Consider the following 21,783-nt stretch of genomic DNA (forward strand, 5'->3'; position numbering starts at 1 on the left):
TGATGGGGGCAAGCTGGTGGAGAGAGGAAACTCCTTTGGGTGTCCAAAAACATTTTGGGTCTATCGAAGAAGGATGGAGGTATGAGCATTCGAAATTTTAGTGATTTTAATGATGTTTTACTAGCCAAACAGTGCTAGAGGCTAATTCACAACCCAAATTCCTTATGGGCTTCGGTCCTGAAAGCCCGATACTTTCTGCATTACTCTTTCTTTGAGGCTCAACGAGGGAGTAGGGCCTCTTGGGCTTGGACCAATCTATTGGTGGGTAGAGATTTGTTGATGAAGAGGTCCCATTAGCAAATTATGGATAGGCGTAATGTTCGATTTTGGGTGGATAAATGGCTTCCCTCCCTGCCGTTAGATCATCCTTCGCCTAGTGGGGTGGTGTTCGTTACTAAAGACAGTCGGGTGGCTTCCTTTCTAAATCCATCTTCACGTGAGTGGGATATAAATGCTCTTCAATCTTTCTTATTAGTGGAGGATATGGATGCTATTTTGGAGATGCATATTGGAGATCCTAGGCGGAATGATCAACTTGTCTGGCCATCTACCAAGACTAGTATGTATTCGGTTAAGTCCGGCTACCATTGGGCACAGTCACGGCATTGCTCCCCGAGGGGCCAACATCCATCCTCTTGCAATTCTTCTATGGACCATGTTTGTAAGGTTGTTTGGAAATTAAAAACCCCACCAAAGCTTCGTAACTTTATGTGGCGTACATTACATGGCGCTCTGGCAACGATGGAGAATTTATTCAAAAGGAAATGGTCCCCCTCCCGGATGTGTCCGATATGCAACTGCCATGAGGAGTTTATTAAGCACCTCCTATTATTATGCCCATGGGTGGAGACTATCTGGTTTGGTGGGGGTGCTCAATTATAAGGTGGACAAACATGAGATTACTTCTTGGGCAGCTTGGCTTCATTCCATTGCATTGCGGCAGTTTGGATCTAAGGAGGATCAAGGGTTTGTGCTTTCTTATGTGGCATTTACTTGTTGGTATATTTGGAAAGAGAGATGCAACTTTCTGTTCAACCAACAAGCACTAAATCCTACCCAGGTTCTCCTTGCTATCTCAAATTATTCTGCTGTCTTCATTGAAGCTACTCGGGTTCCTCCTCCATTGATGAACGTATCACGCACTGTTGCTCCTGTGGCACATTGGTCTCCCCGTTTTTCTCCCTATCTGAAAGTGAATGTAGATGCTAGTTGGCAGAAGTCGACAAGGAATGGTTATGTTGGGGTTGTGATACGTGATGTGGAGGGTCAGTTTGTGGCTGCGGCTTGGTATGCAATCCAGGCTCTTAATGTTGTATCGGCGGAGGCCATGGCTATTTTGCGGGGATGTGAGCTGGCTATTGCTTTGGGCCATCAGTGGGTGTTCATGGAATCCGATTCTAGGGAGTCGATTTCTACCTCATCAAGTTCATTGGACAATGGCAGATGGGAAGCCTTTCCTACATTGGCGATTGTTCTAAGGTTACGAGAGTCTTTCTAGGGCTATCGCTGGTCTTGGGGGCCAAGATCGGCCAATTTGGCGGCGGACAAGTTGGCGTCACGCAATAATACGGAGTTGTGCAATGTCATATTGGTCAATAGATCTCCATCTTCGTTGGTTTTTTTTTTTTTTCAAATAATGATGGATTACCTTGTCCACCTTAGACTTTTATAGTAGTGGAGGGGGCGATGCTCGAACTCGGTTCTAGCATCTTTACTCCTTACCCCCTTCGTTGCATGGTTTGTTGTTGGTTAGTTGTTGCTTGCCTCGATGTAGACTTCATGTACTGTTGTGGCATCTTTGCCCTGGTAATGTTATTCCCGGTTTCCAAAAATAAAAAATAAAAAAATGAACCACAACCTATGATATAGGTAGATAAACAATTAACTTGAAATAAATTGTTAAAAAACATGTAATATAGGGGGATAATGTACAATTAATCTGTAATAAAGATAAAATAAAAAAATAAAAAAATTATAGAGGTAGATTAATACAAAATATTATGAGAAACTTGTCATAATGAAATATTTTGAGAAAACTTGAGATAACTCAAAATCAAGTTTTCTCAAAATATTTTAGTCAGATGTTTACTTATCATATTTTCTTCGGTAATTTTATCTATTACTTAACTAGTGTGTTTTACTAAAACATTGGGTTACAAGTGAATGCCACAAAATCTAAAATTGGGCCTTCCCCATTGAACCCATGATTCCATCTTCCTGGTTTTTTCACTTCTTCTCTTGCTGACAAAAATGAGACACTGATTGCCTCTCTGGTTTTTTCACTTCTTTTTCGGAAGGAACAACAAACAACATTTCGGCCTAAATTAATTAGCGAGTAATGTTAGATAAATCAATTTTTTAATTCAAATATGCAAATTATGTGATGTGTGATCGATATAAAATAAACAAATTAATCAATACTTAAGTAATAATTTAATCATCAACAACTATGTCATATGATTTACAAAATATTATTTAGACAAATGGTATCCCTAGCAAATGGTATCCAAAAGCAAGCATACCACTCCAAGAAAGAGAGTGAGAGTTCTAATGATGTGTTTACGAACCCATAATCAAAATCAAAATACGAGATAACCTTCGTTTACTAAATTTGGGGAATAAAGTGAAAGGTGGGACCACAAAATAAGGAATTCTTCCTCATAGGAATCCGGAATCTATTTTCTTACCCAGTATGCCCTAAAATATTTATTATAATCTCACCGGTCACCATTGTCCGCTGCCTAGCAAAGCACCTTTTTTGCTGGATTATTTTTCTTGAATTTCTTGTTTCTTTAATAAACATATAATTAAAAAAAGAGAATTGCTGCGGCTATTATAAAAATTTTATTTTACACTTTAAATTTTTTATAATTAGAAAAATAAGTACACTTATGAGAAGTGTAAAATAAGATTTTTAGAGTGCTAATAACAATTTTTTCCCTTAAAAAATAATTAATTTTCTTAGGATAAATTACTAATTAATTTTTTATTATGTTCCAAAAAAATGATCAGTAATGATACAATTAATTTGAATGTTTGTTATCCAATTAATTAATACATAAATATGTTATTTAGAATAAGGGCAATTTAGTAATCATATTCATTTGTATTCTGATTCAGGTAAATTAGTAAACAAGTTTTATTTTTACTCTAATTCCATAACATTTAAGTAAACTGTTTCAATAGGAATCCGATTCTGATTCCTCCTCAATTCCTCCTATTTTAATTATGCTTACGTAAACGAGCCATAAGGGATGTCGACTTTAAGGTTGAGAGTAAGAATGTTCCACCACAAATTGTGTGAGTGAGATTTAGAGTGACAGAGAGTGTGTTATACTTCATTGTATTTATCAAGCTTTGTCTTTAGCTTCGTAATATTGTTCTTGTTATACCCATTACTTTGATATAATGGAAGATTGATCAATGTCCCGTGATGTAGGCACAAATTGCCAAACTACGTAAATTCTTAGTGTCTGTCTCTCTACTTTGTGTTTTTCTATATTTAGTACCGTGAATCCTAATATTTTATTGAGGACCAGGATCCTCTCCTAATCTAAGGATGAGGATCCTCATGGCCAAGGGATGTAGGTCGTTGGATTAAAATCCAACTGCTACAAACAGGGGGGTCCCTTTAAAGTTATAAGAATATAACCGTTGGATTATCATCCAACGGTCCACATCCCTTGATCATGAGGATCCTCATCCTTAGATTAAGAAATGATCCTGATCCTTTATTGATGAGAAAAGAGAGCAAAACCTTCTGGGCTATCCAAATCAATCATCCAACACTATCTAGCTTTCATAATAAAAGTAGGCAACGTGGCATTTTGCATATTTCTTTCCTTTAGTGCATATCTTTTTCTGCTGCAAAGCGCAAAATGAAAACTGCACTGAACTTTTCTCGCACAACATGCAATTTGCTGTGCACTTTATGCCTTTTTTTCAACCTTATGACTTTTCTCGTCACGATCAATATCCAACTTAAATAAAAAAACTCACGAGTAAATATAAACTTGGAGTGTTTTAGGCTTTTAGCATAGTCAAACTATGTAAAGGACTTTACGTATTGTCCATGTGCAATCGATAATACGTCAGTTTTATTATTTCTAACACAATGTAACATGTTACTGATGCATCTTCTAAAAAAGGTGCACAATGCATGCATCTCGAAATTCGTTTTAGTTGCTATGAGTGTTTGGAGGTGATGATGAAGTTAGAATCTGCCTAAAGGAGTGAAGAGAAATCAGAGATGTAGATGCTCAACCCATTACATCAAAGCTTGTGGTATTTTCTGAGTTTGATTGGACAAAAGTCGGAGCAATCAACACGCATCCAGCTTTATCTTCAATACCTCCATATGTATCAATCCACTTTCAGCTGCTGAACTTTAATTAATTGGTTTCACTTTCACGTATCATTGAGCCAATGTGTCTCTTTGTCCTCAATTTCACTTCCACATATCCTTGAGCCTCTAATAGCTGTTAATATAACTTCAAAAATGAGTAGTCAATAGAGTAGTCTAATTGAGGTACGGGGTGGTGGACATTTTTGCAGTATAAGTTGGGTGCAGTACAAATATTCCTCTAGGAAAGTTCTTGAGTGTAAAGAAGTGAGTCAAGTAGGTTGGCACTACTGAAATGGATATCCCGTGTGGAAAGAGCAAGACTTTAAAAGAATCAAGCTCCAAAACAAAAGCAAAGAAAGCTAGTTGTGCTTGAAGAAAACAAGAAACTACTGCAGAGTTTTAAATTCATGTATAATTACTTCCGAACTGAAGTTGTAATTTCTAAGAACGTTAAATTTCAAGTTAAAAATATGTAAATGCAGTTGCAACACAGAATTTGCAAGGAGATTGAGGACAATATACAGAATTACCAATCACACATCTCAATAATTTAAATCAATTAAACTGGAAAAAGATACACTATATATCAGTAGCAGATTTTTAATAATTAATAAGACTAAAAACCAGCACAAGTGTTAAGAGAGAGGGTCATCTTTCATCTTCTGATGTCGTAATTAGAATGATGGAACAATGCCATATCCATTTTCCGCCATCAGCGATGTGGCAAACATCTGGTCGACTTCAACTTCCATTTCAGTTCGCTTTGCAAACCGGCCCTTGATTCGGGGTCTGGTCTCGGCGTAGGCCTTCCTTGAGGCATACCGGATTGTTTTCTCAAACTTCCTCGTCTTTTTCTTCTCTCTGTACCGTAGGACCCTGGCCTCCCTGTCCATTGGACTTAGTTGGGTTGGCATTTGAATGGTAGGGCCACTGAAAAGGTCAATAGTTCCTTTGGGAGTTCTCGGGTGCGAAATTGAGATATCGCTCATTGTTGAATCCGGTACAACTCCAACATCCATGGATGAAACAGAAACCTATTACATGACCAAAGGAAAACAGCAGCATACTTAACTGCTAGTTCAAGTGACTTTGAGAATGAACATATGGAAAATAATTACAGTGAAACGTACCTCTTTATAGCCAAACTTTTTTTTTTATGGGGGGATCATTCGTTATATTTAGATCCACGATGACATCATGTGCAATGAGCTAATTGAGTTTATCACAGCAAAATGAGAGCACAAATCCTCTTAAGTAACATTTATATCTATGGATAAACTTGAAAAGGCAAATTTCTAAGCAAAACATGACAACGTAGTGCAGCATTTTTGGACCCTGATACCATTTTCTGACTTGGAGTGAAAAGAGGGAAAGCAAAAAAAGGGACTGAAAACATTCTTGCTGTTCGATTCCGCCCTTTGAAGAACAAAAGCAAAGAAAAAGAGGAGAAAAGAGGGACAAAAGAGCTTACAAAAGTGCTCACAAAATGACAGTTCTTCTGGTAAGTGGCACTGACTGTTTATTTTACATTTGACTATATGAAAAATGAATGGTTGAGATTGAAAATAGAAGATATAATACTTGTGGAAATCAAATTTAACTGCTAAAACTCATAACACTCAATGTTACATGGCAAGTTACACATTGTGAATTGTATTTATCTGAAATTTAATAATTGTAGAAAGAAAAGTTTATGTCGATAGAATTACATATGGCAATCTATCAAGCACGTGTTACATTAAACAGAAAAAAGTGTGATAGTGGAGTGGAGCACATAAATTAGACTTGATTAGATGATTAGGAGGAGCCCAATTAGGGTTTCCAAGATAAACCACCAGATATGTTTATTAAAACCTGTATTTCAAATTATCCAGGATTTTGACTTCTTATAACCAAAATTTACCAAATTTTTAACATTAAATGGAGTAGTTAGTTAATTAACAGTAACCATGATTAGACAGAAGAGTAAAGCTAAGAAGCTTACACTGTGACTTAGCGAACCATTGTAACTGTATGCAGCTTTTGAGGACTCATACTCCAAACCCAACTGATGAAAACTTTGCTTCTGCAGCTGCTGCATCTGGTGAGCTTTCCCTACTTCTCCATGCTGATGAACTGGCACAACACTATCTCCTCCATAGTTCTTGTATTGGACCCCATATTGTTGTTGCTCCTGCTGGTCATGCTGCTGATGATGGTCAGTGAACTGATTATTCTGATCAGCACATGAGTTGTACTCCACAAGATCCAAATACTCATCAACTTCCACTCCAAAGAAAAACCCATTATTCTGAGCGTTCGTGTTGTTGTTGTTGTTGTTGTTGCTGCTGTTTTTCACCGGGTTGAGCAACAACCAAGATGCTGCCTCATCCTCATCTTCCTCATCAATGGTATCATCTCCTTCCTGGCTCAGGAACCCATCTTCTGTCTCCGCCCCAGCAGACACAACCACTCCCATCCCGCCTTGTTCGGTTGCCTGAGAGCTGTACAAGCAACCGGAGATGGGCAGGATGGGGACGCGCTGGTGACGCCTCGCTAGAGGATTGGCGGAATGGATGTCCGCGTCGCAGGCAGTGCAGAGCGACGCTGCATCCGCTTTGCACAGGAAAGCGGCCGGAGCACGCTCGCAGGCCTCACATACCCACACGCGCTCATGGCGCGACGCCAAGCGATTGGCAGCATGAATGGTGGCGTCGCAGCCCGAGCAGAGGTACGCGGAGTCTGCACGACAGTACACCGTGCATGCAGCTGCCCGGCACGTATCACAAACACGAGCCCAGTTGTTGGCGGTAGCAGTGCCATTGCTCTGATCTTCCTTCAACATTTCTCTCGTGATTTCTCAGACTAAAATTTTGAGTAATAATTGAGCTGTGACTTGTGAGTGTGGAGGAAGAAGTTAGTTTGGGGGGTCTAACTGTAGGCAGAGCGCCAAAGAGCAAGTGGGGCGGGAAGGAATCCAGGAAGCGACACGTGGAAAATATTAGTGGCCTAGAAAGACCCAGATCCTCTCTGCATTATTTGGATAAGATCCTAATAATTTGTGAACTGTCTCCATTTATCGTAGATGTTTTTATTAAGTACTGTTTATGTTTATTTTTAAATAAAAATATTTAAAATAATTTTTAAACCTACCATTTACGATGACAGATACGATTCACAGATTTCCGAAATTCTCGCAATGATCCGGACTCGCCTAGAAAAATTGTTACGTTATCTTGTGGTTGGCTATGCTTTGTGGGGTGTGGGTCCTCCTGTCGAGTCAGAGGTTCTTGTAGGACCCATGGCTTGCCACTAGAGTCTAGAGCTTTGGCGCTGGCCCACCCTGAGCATCTAAGATTCGGGGAGTACATGTGACCATGCAATAGAAGATGTGGTGGAGATGGCTCGGTTGGTTTATCCCCTGTTGGATCGAACAGTAGTTCAATCTGACTACCAAGACGAAGGAAAAACTCGTGTTTTTCTGCTTGCTTGGATAATGTAACAAAGAAATGACACCACATACGGTTGGGATTCATTAGACCACAACGGGGCAAAATGGATAAAAGGAAAAACTTGTATTCTTGTAGCAAACAGTTCAACTACATTGTGATCATTTGGATATGCTGTGGACACGAAAACATTTTTGTTGAAACTGAGAACCATTTACATAAAATGTGGATGTTAAGATGGTAGTGTCGGAAATATGTTCGATGCAAAATAAGTTTGAAATATTATCCGCACTGACGTCTTTAATTTATTTAAATCTCTCTGGTCGATATGGTCTATATCGATAACAAATACTCTCGTATAGTATTAATGTGGCATAAATAAATAACATATCAATGTATTTTTTATAATTAAAATATTGATGTGTTACATGAGTAAAGTCATATGAGAAGTATAATGTTACTTAAGGGGAAAAAAAAAAACACCTCAACGGTTTGAGGAATTAATAGTAGTTTGATATATGGTTGGTAAAGTAAGAATGATGTAGACATGCATCTATATAATGCGAATTTGCTTGGTTGGTCTGTAGTTGTCAAGCCTGCCATATACAACCATATCACAGATCACATACCAAGATCAATCACAGGGTAGAGATGAATCCCCGAAAAAGCTATACCAAAGCCCTAAAACAAACTTTAAAGCAAATTTTGTGTAGTTGTCACATTACGAAAGAAAAAATTCACTACAATTTGCCGGCCACAAGGAATGAATATGGTGAGTTTTCCATTACGATTTGGCATTTGACAAGCTTCAAATTGCATGATTTCTCCTTTTAACATTGACTACTTTATAGGATTAATTAATTCCTAAGTTATGTTAAAAAGAAGGATTTTCTTTGATATAAAACCCACTAATGTTTTAAGTTCATGAACTTTAATATTATCATTTGGATATATGTTTTTTTATCAACTAAATGGGATAATTTGAACTTAGGTCAAACATAAATGTTGATTGATTAAACCCTAATTTCAACTTTTTTTTTATAACCTCAACGGTATGTAGGCAATTTAATAATATAGAAAAAAGTTACACCTACATAGTGAGAACATAAACATTATCCCCTCCTGAAACAAGAAAAATAAAATACAGGAAAAGATGAGGGACTTACACCTTACCCCTAACTTCACCTTAATATTAAGTGACTACATGATATTATAACAAAAAATTATATTCTAATTCATGAAAAAGATTACTTTTTGAATAAAACATTGTCTAAGATGAAAAACTAACTATAGTCGTTGGCACATTTAATTGTAAATTAGGTTGTAATATTTTGTGTTTTTTTGCGTGTAGGTTATATATTACCATTTACTTTTCATTGTACGTGAATGTTCTGAAACTTATGTACCAATACATTCATACTAATACTTATGTATACATTCATACCAAAACTTATGTTTACATTCGTTCCTAAACTTACGAACCAATATTTTTGTACCTATGACTTTTTTTTAATATAAATTCTTTTTGTTTTGTTGTTGACTTTTTTTTTAATATAAGAATTTGAATTTTGAATAAATTTCAGATGGTAAGTAATTTATAAAAAAAAAAAAATGTGTTATAATTACTTAAATATATGGTAAGTTCTTAAAATAAGAAATTAAATTAAATTTATTAAAACCCTAATATCTAAAAGGCCCTACCTAGTTCATAACTAATGAAAGGTAGTGCTTGATCACTTTGTATTGGTGAAATATATTAAACACTTGAAACCACATATGATTAAAGTACTCCACTTTGCCAAAAAAGGAAACACAGACCAGCATATCAAATATGTTGCTAAATTGAGAGCATGCATGGGACTTGCTACAGGCACAAATATACAGAGCGTGGGTTTACAGTCTGTGTATTACTTCACAAGTAATCAAGAAGTGTCTGAAGAGATGAGAGTCTCTGGAACGATTTACCTACAACTTACTATAAGTGCGTTATTGATTTGTGATACTACAATTAATCGTTGAGTCGTGGAGATATTAAGCATCGAGAGGGAGAGAGAGAGTCGGCAGTTCTGGATTGAAAACGTGTAATACTGAGTTGGATGCTGAGTTCTATAACTTCATCAGCAGTACTCTCGCTCCCCCGCTAGAATTCAGTGGTGACGTGGAACCAATTGAGAACTTCAGTACCATACATCTATAACAGCGCAGATGCTGATTCAGACCATCCATATGGGGAATTTTCCTGCAGTCAATAGGATACTGCCACTTGAGAGACTAGGTTAGGATGCACCTCTACCACAAGTTGTATGTATATATATGTATCTATCACTTTCAGCTGGACATGTATATTGATTGCCCAGCTGGTTCTTTTTTCTAACCATTCCATGAGTATTGTTTCAGTAGCGTCTGCATTCAAATTGCTCATCTACACCTTCTTGTCTTGATCATCAACATGTTATCAAAGCCCAAAATCAATACTTTTGTTTCCAAACTTAATATATAACAGGGTAATGCTTGGTAGATCAAAATTTTAAACTAAATGATGTGTCACCAATAGCAAATAAACACGTTAAACAATATTTAAATAATAATCCAATCATTAACAACTACATCATTTTGTTTACAAAATTTAGTTTGAAATTTGATCGACCTAGCACTACGTCTGGGTAAATGCAGAACCCAACACAAAATCAAGATAAAGTTCTAAACTAGCTAAAACTGCAAACTTGTTATTTTTGTATCCATTCTTTTTTTTACAAGGCGAGAATCTAAACTATTATACTGTGTGAGCAGAACTCCGAACTCACACGCAACAAGTTGGACACACTCTTAACTCACATGTGCTTGTTTCCAATCGACTTAATTAATGGTCCTTAAATTAGAATGGATATCGTGAAGCCCAGCGGCCCTTTTTGTAAGGTTAGGGCCTAGGGCCTTGAAAAATCAGAAATATGTCTAGATAATCATCATTTGACCTTCGGTACTGACCATGGGCCTTGATAAATAACATGTAGTTTCTTATTTCAGTTTAAGAAAAACTTCACTTCTAGCATATTAGGTAAGTTGTGTTTCCGAGAGTTAAAAAGGGACTTTAATGAAAAACTCTATGTATTGTTCATTTTAACTAAAAATCTTATTTTTATACTAAAAAGTCAATCCTGGTACTATTCACTTTACCCTTTATTTTTTCCTTATCGTTAAAACTCAAAGTTTTCAAACATTTTTCATTAGTTTTCCTGAGTTATAAAAAGGAGCAGTAAACAAACAATGAAGCATGTTTCAGTACATATAATGAGGTGTATTCAATTGGAATTTTGAGGGATTTTAATTCTTTTTATAAATTCAAGAGTACTTAATCAAGATTTTAAGTGATTCTTTGAAAGTCTAGGTGTATTCAATAAGAATTTTAAAGGAGTTTATAACATTCCAAATGTATTCAATTAGAAATTGATTTAAAAAAAAAAATTAATGTTGAGGAATTTGAGGGGTTCAAAGAAATTTTATAGTATATTTTAAGCATTTTCAAAATTCATATATCTTCGTGAGAATTTAAGAGAATTCACTCAAAAGTTTACATAGGATTTCTAGAAATCAATTGAACTCCATCAAAACCCATTAAAATCCCTCAAAATCTCAATCGAATATTGAGTGTCCCTTAAGGGAAAAGAGCCTAGCGTTCATTGAAGATTTGTCAAAGGTTCCGGTGGTGTATATTTTCCTAACTAATTGCATATATGATGTGAAATTGACACTGATAGTTGTATAATCTCAATTGTTATGCGTTATGTTACGTGTCAACTATAATTTGTTGAAACATAGAATACAAGACACTTTAAAGGTTGAGTCTAATGAACTCCTATCCCGCTAAAAAAGCAAGACAAGAAAAACAATATTGAGCCATGATGAACATCTTTGTGTGTTATACTTGAGTCCGTTTTTTAGAAGAAAATGAGGTTGCCAACAAGTAGCCAATTTAGAATTGCTCTCGTCTTTCTTTGTTTGACATGCAACTCCATCTTTGGACACTCTCCCTTCTCTGCATACAAATTTTTGACATCTCAGCCTACATATTTGTCTCCCCTCCTAGATAATTTTCATTTTTTGCAAAATTTTCTTGTTTTTGTTTGTAAACTGATCAAATTTATGTCTCTTTTCCTGCATATTTCCATCTATTTTTCGCTCTCAAATCAAATAAATCGAAAGAAAAATTAAGAGACAAGAATAAACAGAGTAAAAAAGCAAAAAAAAAAAAAAAAAAACTTTAACGAAAAACTTATAATACTGTTCACTTTAACGAAAAATCACATTTTTACACTAAAAGGTCAATCATAGTACTATTTATTTTACTTTTTATTTTATCCTTGTTGTTAAAATTCAAAATTTTCAAATCATTTTCATTTACTCTCCTAAAATCAAAAAATTTAAGGCGTAAAGGATTTTCTTAGTTACTACGATTCGGTTGTTACAGTAAAAATGGACCGCAAAGTCAACTATTGGACAGCGTGGGGTAAAACGGCTTCTTTAGGAGAAAAGAATCGATGCCAGTGCAGTGCAGCGATCAGAATCTTCAGTTTCGTAGGAGTTCGAATTCACATAAGAGTCGATCATTTCGTAACCCAAACTGCTCTCAAAGTCTCTAACTTTTTGGCCGCCACAGCCGATCACTCTGTTTCTCCGGTAATCTTCTTCCTCCTTTCTCTATGTATATTTGTTTGTATGTTTGTTTGAACAAACAAGAAATACCTGTGTGTTGGGTTTTTTGTATTGAATACCAAGATTGATATGGAAGTTTGAGAATTTTTTTACTGTTGAGTTTTTCCTTGGTATGCTTTTGGATTTGATCATCTTCGTTTGCTTAGTTGGTAAGTTAAAGTTTGGTAATTTGGCTAAAATTATCAGAAATCAAGTTTCAATTGCTGAAGTGATCAACGACATAACAATGAATCGCCCAAATATCGATGATATACTGAACATCGTCCCTTAAAGTTTCTATCTTTTTTATCTGGTCAGAATTGATGACAAAAAAATGGATTTTTTTTTTCTTCCCATTTTTAGGACGATATGTTTGAGAAATGAGACCCTTAAAGTTTCTATCTTTTTTATCGCTCAAATATTTTTAGGACGATATGTTTAATTTTCAAATTTTCCTTAATTTTTTTTTAAATTTTCAAAATTACGGTATCTGGGTTTTGCCTATAATTGCATTAACTCTGGAAATTTTACAAATTTATGGTTTCTATATGAGCTAGGTTTATGTACATTTTACAAAATGTATTTGATTGTTTTTCAGTAAAAAGCTGTCTGCTTTGTGGTGCCATTGGACACACTTCCTTTTTTGCTTGGGGATGTTTTCAAGCACTATATTGTATGCAGTTGTGTTTATACACTTTACATTGCTTATTCATCATGGCTGCAGATCACAATACCTTGGTGAGAATCTTCAGTTTTAATTGCATAACGGATAGTTTCAATTTTCGGGATTTACATGAAATGATGTCACAGATTGGATTCGGATAAATGCCAACTTCCAACTGCACTTATGGTCTGAGAGAGCTGCTTGTGAAAGTATTGAAGAGGAATACGAAAAGAATTGATCAGTCTTCTGGTGATGAGATTTGTGAGATGGCAAGCGTTACGAAAGAAGATAGAATTAGCAGTCTGCCTTGGGATGTATTGGACGGGATCCTTGTTCGCTTGCCTTTGAAAGAAGTTGTGAGGACTAGTATCTTATCCCGCGGGTGGAGGAGGCATAAATGGACTGGCATTTCACAGTTTGTTATTGATGACAAATGCATACCAAGCCGGATATCAGACAAAGTCGCAAGATGGGAATCAATCATGGAAATTCTTCGTCAAGTTCAATTGCATCACACCGGTCCTATAGAAAAGTTTAAGCTTGCTGCTTATTGCCGGCCTGACCATTCTGATTTAGACCAGTGGATTCATTTTTTAGCTGACAAAGGTCTCAAGGAGTTTATCCTACAGGAGTTTGACACTATAAAACGTTTTAACTTGCCCTTTTGTCTATTCTCATGTCCACTTTTAAATCGCTTGGAGCTTTTCGGTTGTAGAATCAAGCCATCTTCTGAAGCCATCGGATTCAAGAGCCTCACGAACCTCCATCTCAATGAAGTTTGTGTAACTGGTGGCACGCTAGAATGGTTGGTTATAAATTCTCCGGTTCTTGAAAGATTGACACTGTTGAACATTGATCATCAAATTGTTCTTAGAATTGGCAACACGAATCTCAAGTATCTTAAAGTAGATTCCAACTTTGACGATATTTATCTTGAAAACAGTCCATCTCTTGCTTGTGTTGACATTGGCTTGAGGACGAGGGTCATACCGCGACTTTTTGGGTCCGAAGGAGGGAAGCTAATCAGGGTTATAGGCTGTCTACATGCTATCAAGAAACTGAGCCTATCCAGTGCCATCCTGGCGGTAATTTTTCTCTTTTTTTTTAGCAGTTTCGTATTGGCCTCTATTGCTATTTGGTTGGCTTAACAAAAAAAATTTCTGATATGATTGTTGCTTGCATTTGTTTTTACTTTCTAGTTTCTGGGCAATAATGGTGTACCGGACAAACTTCCTGCTCTGCTTCCACATCTGTCAGTTCTCGAACTCAAGGATGTACAGTTGGATTCTTTGACAGAAGTGTTGGTTTGCGTCTGCATTTTTCGAAGTGCTCCTAATTTAGAGGAACTGCACCTTTCAGTAAGTTTAGTTCCTCTGAACAACTAGCATTTTAGTTCAAGCATTTTTCATCTGCTCTAGGACTTTGAATTACAAGATGACTTTGGTTTTCGCTTTGTTTCCGTTTTTGGACTTACAGGTTGCTAGTACAACTGTGTATTACAGACCTGCTGCTGACTTCCTCATCACCAAGTTGTCAAACCACTACTTCGAACAACTTAAAGTAGCGAAGATAAGAGCGGTACAAAATGTTCAAACTGAGACAATACTCATCCAGCTCTTACTCGCTCATTCGCCCGTGCTGAAAAGAATGACCATTGTACATTATGGAAGCAGAATTTTTCCAACAGAAGTGCTGGAGCAATCTGTGCCAGCTTCAAAAGATGTCGAAATTTTCAACTTATGCGTATAAATCTCATCTCCTCGAGGCATTTCTGTGTTTTTTTTTTTTTTTTCTTTTTGTACAGATGTAGATCAGGGTTAGAACTTGAAGCTTGAACTTTTTTTTTTTTTTTTTTTTTTTTAATAAGAAAACCTCAACGGTACGAGGGGCATATAACAACCTCTTTAATCTTTTGTTTATTGAATAATGAATTTCTTGCACAAGATTTTCTTCATACCGAAAAAGAATGAGAACAATCAAAGAGCGGGTACCGGCTGAAACGGACTCCCGAACCTGGTCATATTACATTATTTTTGCAACTTCAGGAATCAAGATTTCGAAGACCTATGAAGCTAAGAATGTCAATTTATTGAAGAAGAATCTGTACAATTGGACAGAAAACATCAAAATTTTCGGAACTCTGGCAAACTGCTAATATACAACATAAACGTTTAATCTTAACGTAACCTAATAGCTTCAGCTGTAACTTCTTGCTATGAAATGCTTTCTTTTGAAGCAGAAAAATTTCTAGTCGGAAATCACCGTGGACCGGAGAGTTCCATTGCTTGTACCAGTAGCGAAGAGTCGTCAGTGAGATCAGAGTATCGGTCTGAGGATGAGAACTCGGGGGCTTTGGACTTTGTTGATTCTACTTTCTGAGAGGCTTCCCATCTTTCCACAAGTCCATCACCTTCAAGCATCCTTACCACTTCTGACATTTTCGGTCTGTGGCCAGGAAGGTACTGTGTGCACAAGAGTGCCACTTGAACCATTTCCTCAAGCTCAATCCTGTCGTAGTTGGTTGTCAGATCCTTGTCCGCAAGCATCTCAAGCGTCTTTTCCTGATGAATCTTTTTAACCTGTGATCAAATAAACATCAGATAAATCAAACAAAATCCCGGGACTGGACTTATTAAATTAGACAACAGTCCAACATATTGCGTTTTCCAAGTCCGATGTAGAGCAGTACAACTCTATAGTACTAGCATGGAATCAAATAATTTCCAGTCCCAGCCACCAAATGGGCGTTATGGAATAGTAAGAACTAGATGGGAGTTGTGTACTCACCCAATCAAGTATAGCTACTTTCTGGTTAGCTGCCTTGCCAAATTCCAACGCTCTCTGGCCTGTAATTAGTTCAAGTAGAAGGATTCCAAATCCGAAAACATCAGTTTTCTCAGAGGACTGGCCGGTGGAGAGGTACTCAGGGGCTATATGACCCACAGTACCCCTAACAGCTGTGGTGACATGCGAGTCTTGGTGATCCAGAAGCTTTGCCAACCCGAAATCTCCCACCACAGCTTCACAGTAGTCATCCAGAAGTATATTTGCAGCCTTCACATCCCTGTGGATTATTTTCGGATCACATTGCTCGTGAAGGTACAACAATCCTCTTCCGGCTCCTAAGGCAATCCGCTTCCTAGTGCCCCAATCCAAGACCGGTTTCCCTGTTAAAAGATCGATTCAAATTCAGACACACATGATAGGAATTCTAAATGGACAATTACAGTTTGAGATTTTGATATTTTTACCTTTGAGACGGGAAGCAACGCTGCCATTGGACATGTATGGATAAACTAGAAGTCTTTCAGTTTGTGTGATGCAAAAGCCGTATAGCCTGAGAAGGTTGCGGTGAACTGCTAGGCTGATCATTTCAACTTCAGTCTGGAATTGAATCTCTCCACCAAGTGCACTGCCATCTTTAAGCCGCTTAACTGCTACGAAAGTGCCATCTTGGAGAGTTCCTTTGTACACATGTCCAAAGCCGCCTTTTCCTAGTATGTTCTTGCTGCTGAAATTGTGCGTTGCAATCTGAAGTTCTCTGAAGTGGAATCTTTTCAGGTTACCAAGGGAAATTTCCTCATGATGCCGGTCTGAGATTTCAAAATATACGGCATTAAGTAGACGGTTGGTTATCTAATTACGTTTTCAGAACCCAAATTTTTTCATTCAGAAAGTACCTTTAACATCGAAGAATGCCTGTTGGTTGCGCCTTTGCCGCCACCATATAACTGCTCCAAATCCAAGAACAATCAGGCAGAGGCATCCGAGGCTTAGACCAAATGCGAGCGCTACTTTGTGACTTTTAGATCTCCCGGGAAGAGCAGCTTGAGAAGACAAAATGAAATTGAAGTTAGGATCAAAGCATCACACGATCAGTTGAATTTGTGAACTTTGTGGAAGTTGGAACTAGTTTATGCAAGAAATCTCAGCAGAATGAATTGATGCAAACTCCATACCTTGTGTGGTAGTCAAGTTCATCAACATTGGCATCAGTGTCGTCCCATTGCACTCAGCTTCAGATCCCGTTGCGCAGATCAGGGGATTTCCAACTATGCTGAAACAACAAAAAAGAGCGGGGGTGGAGAGGATTTAGTAATCAAGTCTATGTTGTATGAGAGAGAGAGAGAGAGAGAGAGAGAGAGAGAGAGGGATGGAGATTACTTGAATGTTTTAGCAGCAAATCTAGGAACAGGGCCACTCAGGTTATTGTAGGACAAGTCTCTGGCTTGCACAAGATCATAGAATAACCAAAATTTTACTTCAGAAACACACTTTAGAAAGATTCACACACGCACACACACACATAAGAGTAAGATAAAAAGGAGGGAGAGATTTACAGAAAGGAAAGCTGGCTCATGTTAGCTAACGAAACCGGAAATGCTCCACTGAGACTGTTATTGTTGAGCCTCCTAAACCCAGTTGAAATAATCTACATTAGCCTCAAAAACAAGCAGAAAATATACTTGAATTCATGTAAATGGATGACAAAATGCTTACAAGTATTGGAGGCTTCTAAGGTGGCCTAAAGAGGAGGGAATTGCCCCAGTGAAGAAGTTATTGGAAATATCAAGTGTACGAAGCTTTGAGAGCCTCTCAATCTCCCGAGGAATCGGTCCGGTTATATTGTTGTTCTGTAATAACCTGTAAAAGAAGTAGAAAACTAGAAATTCAAAAAACAAAACACCATAACTCATACAATTCAACGAGAACAAAAAAGCGTTGAAATCTGCCGTTTTTGGGAACTCACACAATCTGAAGATTTGTTAAGTTGCCTATGCTTGGAGAAAGAGTGCCTGATAAACTTTGGCTTGGAGTCCCCCTGCAAAAACACCATTTCAAATTTCAATTACTTATCACATTCATTAAACTTAGAATTTTCTACTAATTAATCTTGTAGCTCTCAGAAAATTAAAATTTTCGTTAAAAAAAAAAAAAAAAAGAACTCACAGGCCAATAACTAGGCTTTCAGGAGAGCAAGTGACCATGGTCCAACTACATGGATCAACAGAATCATCATCCCAATTATCCAAAACTCCATGAGGATCCACCAGAGAATTCCTCATGCCCATTAAAGCTTGCACTGAGATGGAAAAAAAAAAAAAAAAAAACAGATGACGATTCCGCAAGTTACTTTCAAAGTTTAGAGCTTCTGAGGAAAGCAATCCATTTTTTTGCAGAAATTTTTTGAACTTACCTTCAAAGTTTACTCCTTTAGGAGAAAGCAACCCATTCCCACATATCCAAGACCACAGAAATGCCATAAAACAGAGAGCAGCTTTTGCTCCTCTCACTCCCATTCCAATCCCAATTCCCATTGATTCAAATGTCACAAGCATAAACCAGAAGCTGAAACTGAACCCAGAAGCTGAAAGCTGCTTATGATGATCGAGAGTGCTTTTGGGATGACGAAATCTCAAGTGGGTTTGGTTTGTTTAAGTAGTTTGATCTTCAAATTGCAACCACTTTTATTGTTGCTCTCTTCTCCCTCTCTCTCTCCCTCCATGCGGTTATCCCGGTCACCGAAAATCTGTGTCAGGACTCAGGAGGACCCAAGAAAAAGCCACTTCTTTTGTGGGTATAAAAAGGAAACTAGCATGCCTGTCATTGAGTCCTGAGGCTGTGGGGGAAATTATATATAAATGGCTCTATTCGTAAAGGAAAGGAACAATTTGAAAGGCAAGGAGATAATTGGAAATCCAATTTGTTAATACTTGTCAAGCTAGTGAACTATGCTTTGTACCCGCCAAACAAAAGACGTGCAATAAGTTTGTAGCTTAAATGGTCATTTAAAGGATCTTATCTTTTGTAAGTTCGCAAGATCTTGAATGTTACAATTAATTTCACTTACGTTTTGTCTATTTTTATCATTATGTGACTATGTTTGTTTCCTCGTAAAAAGAAAAAAAAAAAAAAAACGAGTTAAGAGCTTGTAACTCAAGTGATGAGTAAGAGCGTTCAGTTCACTGTAAAATATGAAATATTTGGTGTAACTATTTAATTATCCTCCTCTTTTTCTATGATGAAAACGATAGATAAAAAATTGATAGTAGAATAGTAACATGACATAATATCTGCATAGTAAGATATATCCATTAAGCGAAAATCGTTATCTAACGAAATAGAAATAAAGCAATGAAATTTTATTTTCAATAATTAAGAGCGTTTAATCATGTAGTCTAGAAAATAGAAGATCAAATGCTGAATAATCTTGTACATTTTCCAACTAATGGAACCAAAGTTCTTTCTGATTAGCCAGTAATGAGTCATACATACATACATATATATATATACATACATATATATATATATATATATATCATTTACCTAGAGATGGGTGTTATTTTCATCTTCTTCTTTTTTTTTTTTTTTTTTATCCTTGATTATATTTATTGATTTTTTCTCAAATTTAGGACACAAAATGGTTCAGTGTGTATGTGGAGCTGGGAAATGCCTTGCTTGAGATAAATGAGGAATCCAACATTCCCTGAGCTTGGCCATTCAATAAAGTTACAAAAACATGGTCTTCTATTTTCAAAAAATTTGAGAATGTGAGAATCTCGAGCAGGACATGAAACTAACGGCGGATTTGGTCACCTACCACACCACAGTGAGCACCATGAGATGATCTTTGCTATAATTTTTGTTTAATTTTTTTTTTTTTGCATCATGCAGAATAATTATATTATATGTTGTTAATATTATATATTTTTACCAAGGAATTTTTTTAATCATAATTCTGGTTGCTTTTGTGCTGGAAATGTTGGAAGTGCTTTTTTAGATTCCACGCAGCACTATCTGCTAACAATCTCACACATGCTCGCACTCTTCTCACCTTCAGGCCTCAGCAGACAGTCATTCCCCAAAACTTGTTCAAAAAGAGAAACTTTGAAAAGCAAAAGCTGCCATCCAAAATCGCTTTTCTCCATAATACTTCCCTCTAAATTATTTTAAGACCAAATCATACTATTTCATTCTCGTGCTTCAAGCTGCAAGCAATTGTTGTTCTTGTACCCATGGATTATCCATTACACTAGAATATATATGATGCCATGCTTGCAATACACATGCAACTCTTGAAGAAGAACTTAATACAAATATACAAACTAAGTTTAATATCACAAAAGCTAAGCAAAATAACTATTCAAAGAGAATTTTTCTGTTTCCAGTTGTATACAACTAGACATTTTGTGGTTCTGAATGATGTCATTCTTGCATCATGCATGCAACTCTCATAGTCATGTAGTAATTCCATTACGAGAGAGAAATGGTATAACAAAACCTAAACCTGATAAGCTAAGCCAAACAACTCCTTCGTATTAAAACAAAAATTTCCTCAAACTGTATACGACCAATTACACCTGATATTTTCTCTAACCTTTTATTTAGAGTTTTTATTTGTAGTTTCATTTTTCTAATATGGGTTTTGATGTGTTAAGGACCCCATGCATCAAATAGCCAAATATTGTGACCAACAAGAAAATGAAAATTGACCAAACAGAAGAAGAGAACAGAGAAAATAAATAATATGGGTTGGGGGGCTCAGGCATTATTGTCCCTTTCTTCACATCACCTCTATCCTCCAAAAAAAGGGCATTCCCTCTAGTAGATTCTCACTACTCAGAACCATAAACTAGATTTTGAATCCGATAAGCCCCAAAGATAAAGTTTTAACCCACCCTTTGTCTCCACTACATGCCCCTTTCTCCTTTATTTTTCAAGAAGATTGACAACGAGGCAAAGATACAATGTGGGTGCTGCATGATATTGAAGAAAGCACAGCCTATGGGAACATGACAGTGCACAGAGAAGGTGATTGGGATGTTAGTTTTACAGTGCCATTTTCTGGTTGGTTTGCATGAAACGGAGCTGCATACACTTCCATAAAGAGGAAAGCACATATTCATGAGGATCACAGACGTAGTTCGAATAAATTTGGGCATGCTGTAAGCAAGCATTTAGGTCTGTGATGCTAATTGAACAAGATATATGTGTACAGATAATTAGCTGGTACATCTTTATGTTTGTGATTTAATTAGGTTTTTTATTTTACAATCGAATCGGGTTTGTTGTATTTATATAATATCAAATCATCCTCCATGCAATTGGAAATCATGAACTTCTCCAATAAAAGCGGGACTGAATGGTACCAGACCTAAATCTTTGTAATTTATGATTTACGAATTTGTATTAGGTAATGATCGATTTAGCAAGATTCTTTTAATTAAAAAAATATCAGATGATCAGTAGAATCCCTTTAAATAGTGGGCAAGTTGTCTTATTGTGACAAACTGTGGAGTTGTTTGCTTAGGCTCTCCGCAAAGGGTTTGTTTATAAATTATACTTCGATTAAGCAAAGAACAATCATCAGCGGCACCATTTTTCTCAAAAGCGGCACCGTTTTTCTCAAAACCATCAATTTAAAGTAGTAAAGCACAAAGAATTATAACATGATGTATGCATTATTCTCTAACCGAGAACAAAACACTTTATCGTTTCTAAACTTTCATTTTCTATGGGAAAAGAAAGTAAGGGTTTTCAATTTTTTTGATCTGTCTCTGGATAATTCCTTTTCATAAACTCACTTGGGAAAGTGTTTACAGAAGATTTTTAACCGAGCAAGGTAGTTTACTTTCTTAGTGCTTGCTTATGATAAG

The 21,783-nt window shown here is 36.7% G+C and overlaps 3 protein-coding genes across 4 annotated transcripts; 1 reads left to right on the plus strand and 2 right to left on the minus strand.

The window, feature by feature from the left end:
* Positions 1 to 4,871: 4,871 nt before the first annotated feature.
* On the minus strand, positions 4,872 to 7,243 carry COL2 (CONSTANS-like 2). Its single transcript, XM_068447645.2, has 2 exons — positions 6,330 to 7,243; positions 4,872 to 5,379 (listed from the first exon to the last, which is right to left on the minus strand). The coding sequence occupies exons 1-2, from the start codon at positions 7,167 to 7,169 to the stop codon at positions 5,020 to 5,022; spliced, it is 1,200 nt and encodes a 399-aa protein (XP_068303746.2). The 5' UTR covers positions 7,170 to 7,243; the 3' UTR covers positions 4,872 to 5,019.
* A 5,041-nt stretch (positions 7,244 to 12,284) lies between these two features.
* Positions 12,285 to 15,069, plus strand: LOC137708730 (F-box/FBD/LRR-repeat protein At1g13570). 2 transcript variants are annotated; one of them, XM_068447873.2, is made up of 4 exons: positions 12,285 to 12,447; positions 13,187 to 14,211; positions 14,326 to 14,484; positions 14,603 to 15,069. In XM_068447873.2, exons 2-4 carry the CDS (start codon positions 13,288 to 13,290, stop codon positions 14,873 to 14,875), a joined length of 1,356 nt encoding a protein of 451 aa, XP_068303974.2. In that variant the 5' UTR covers positions 12,285 to 12,447; positions 13,187 to 13,287; the 3' UTR covers positions 14,876 to 15,069. The 2 variants fall into 2 exon arrangements, with proteins under 2 accessions (XP_068303974.2, XP_068303975.2); XM_068447874.2 differs by having other exon boundaries at positions 12,307 to 12,447; positions 13,273 to 14,211.
* Positions 15,070 to 15,193: 124 nt separating this feature from the next.
* Positions 15,194 to 18,887, minus strand: LOC137707653 (protein CLAVATA3 INSENSITIVE RECEPTOR KINASE 5). Its single transcript, XM_068446566.2, has 11 exons — positions 18,324 to 18,887; positions 18,077 to 18,209; positions 17,877 to 17,948; positions 17,627 to 17,770; positions 17,467 to 17,538; positions 17,291 to 17,350; positions 17,086 to 17,183; positions 16,807 to 16,953; positions 16,378 to 16,719; positions 15,914 to 16,293; positions 15,194 to 15,705 (listed from the first exon to the last, which is right to left on the minus strand). Exons 1-11 carry the CDS (start codon positions 18,463 to 18,465, stop codon positions 15,385 to 15,387), a joined length of 1,911 nt encoding a protein of 636 aa, XP_068302667.1. The 5' UTR covers positions 18,466 to 18,887; the 3' UTR covers positions 15,194 to 15,384.
* Positions 18,888 to 21,783: the final 2,896 nt, after the last annotated feature.

The sequence above is a fragment of the Pyrus communis genome, chromosome 17 (genome assembly GCF_041283825.1).
Source record: "Pyrus communis isolate YQ-2024b chromosome 17, ASM4128382v1, whole genome shotgun sequence".
Lineage (NCBI taxonomy): Eukaryota > Viridiplantae > Streptophyta > Magnoliopsida > Rosales > Rosaceae > Pyrus > Pyrus communis.

Coding starts and splice junctions, on each gene's coding strand:
- COL2 (XM_068447645.2), bottom strand. CDS start 7,169: ATGTTGAAGGAAGATCAGAGCAATGGCACTGCTACCGCCAACAACTGG. Junction 5,380..6,329: donor ATGGTTCGCTAAGTCACAGT/GTAAGCTTCTTA, acceptor GTCATGTAATAG/GTTTCTGTTTCATCCATGGA.
- LOC137708730 (XM_068447873.2), top strand. CDS start 13,288: ATGCCAACTTCCAACTGCACTTATGGTCTGAGAGAGCTGCTTGTGAAA. Junction 14,212..14,325: donor TATCCAGTGCCATCCTGGCG/GTAATTTTTCTC, acceptor TTTACTTTCTAG/TTTCTGGGCAATAATGGTGT. Junction 14,485..14,602: donor TAGAGGAACTGCACCTTTCA/GTAAGTTTAGTT, acceptor TTGGACTTACAG/GTTGCTAGTACAACTGTGTA.
- LOC137707653 (XM_068446566.2), bottom strand. CDS start 18,465: ATGCTTGTGACATTTGAATCAATGGGAATTGGGATTGGAATGGGAGTG. Junction 17,539..17,626: donor CTTAGAAGCCTCCAATACTT/GTAAGCATTTTG, acceptor AACTGGGTTTAG/GAGGCTCAACAATAACAGTC. Junction 16,294..16,377: donor CGTTGCTTCCCGTCTCAAAG/GTAAAAATATCA, acceptor ATCTTTTAACAG/GGAAACCGGTCTTGGATTGG.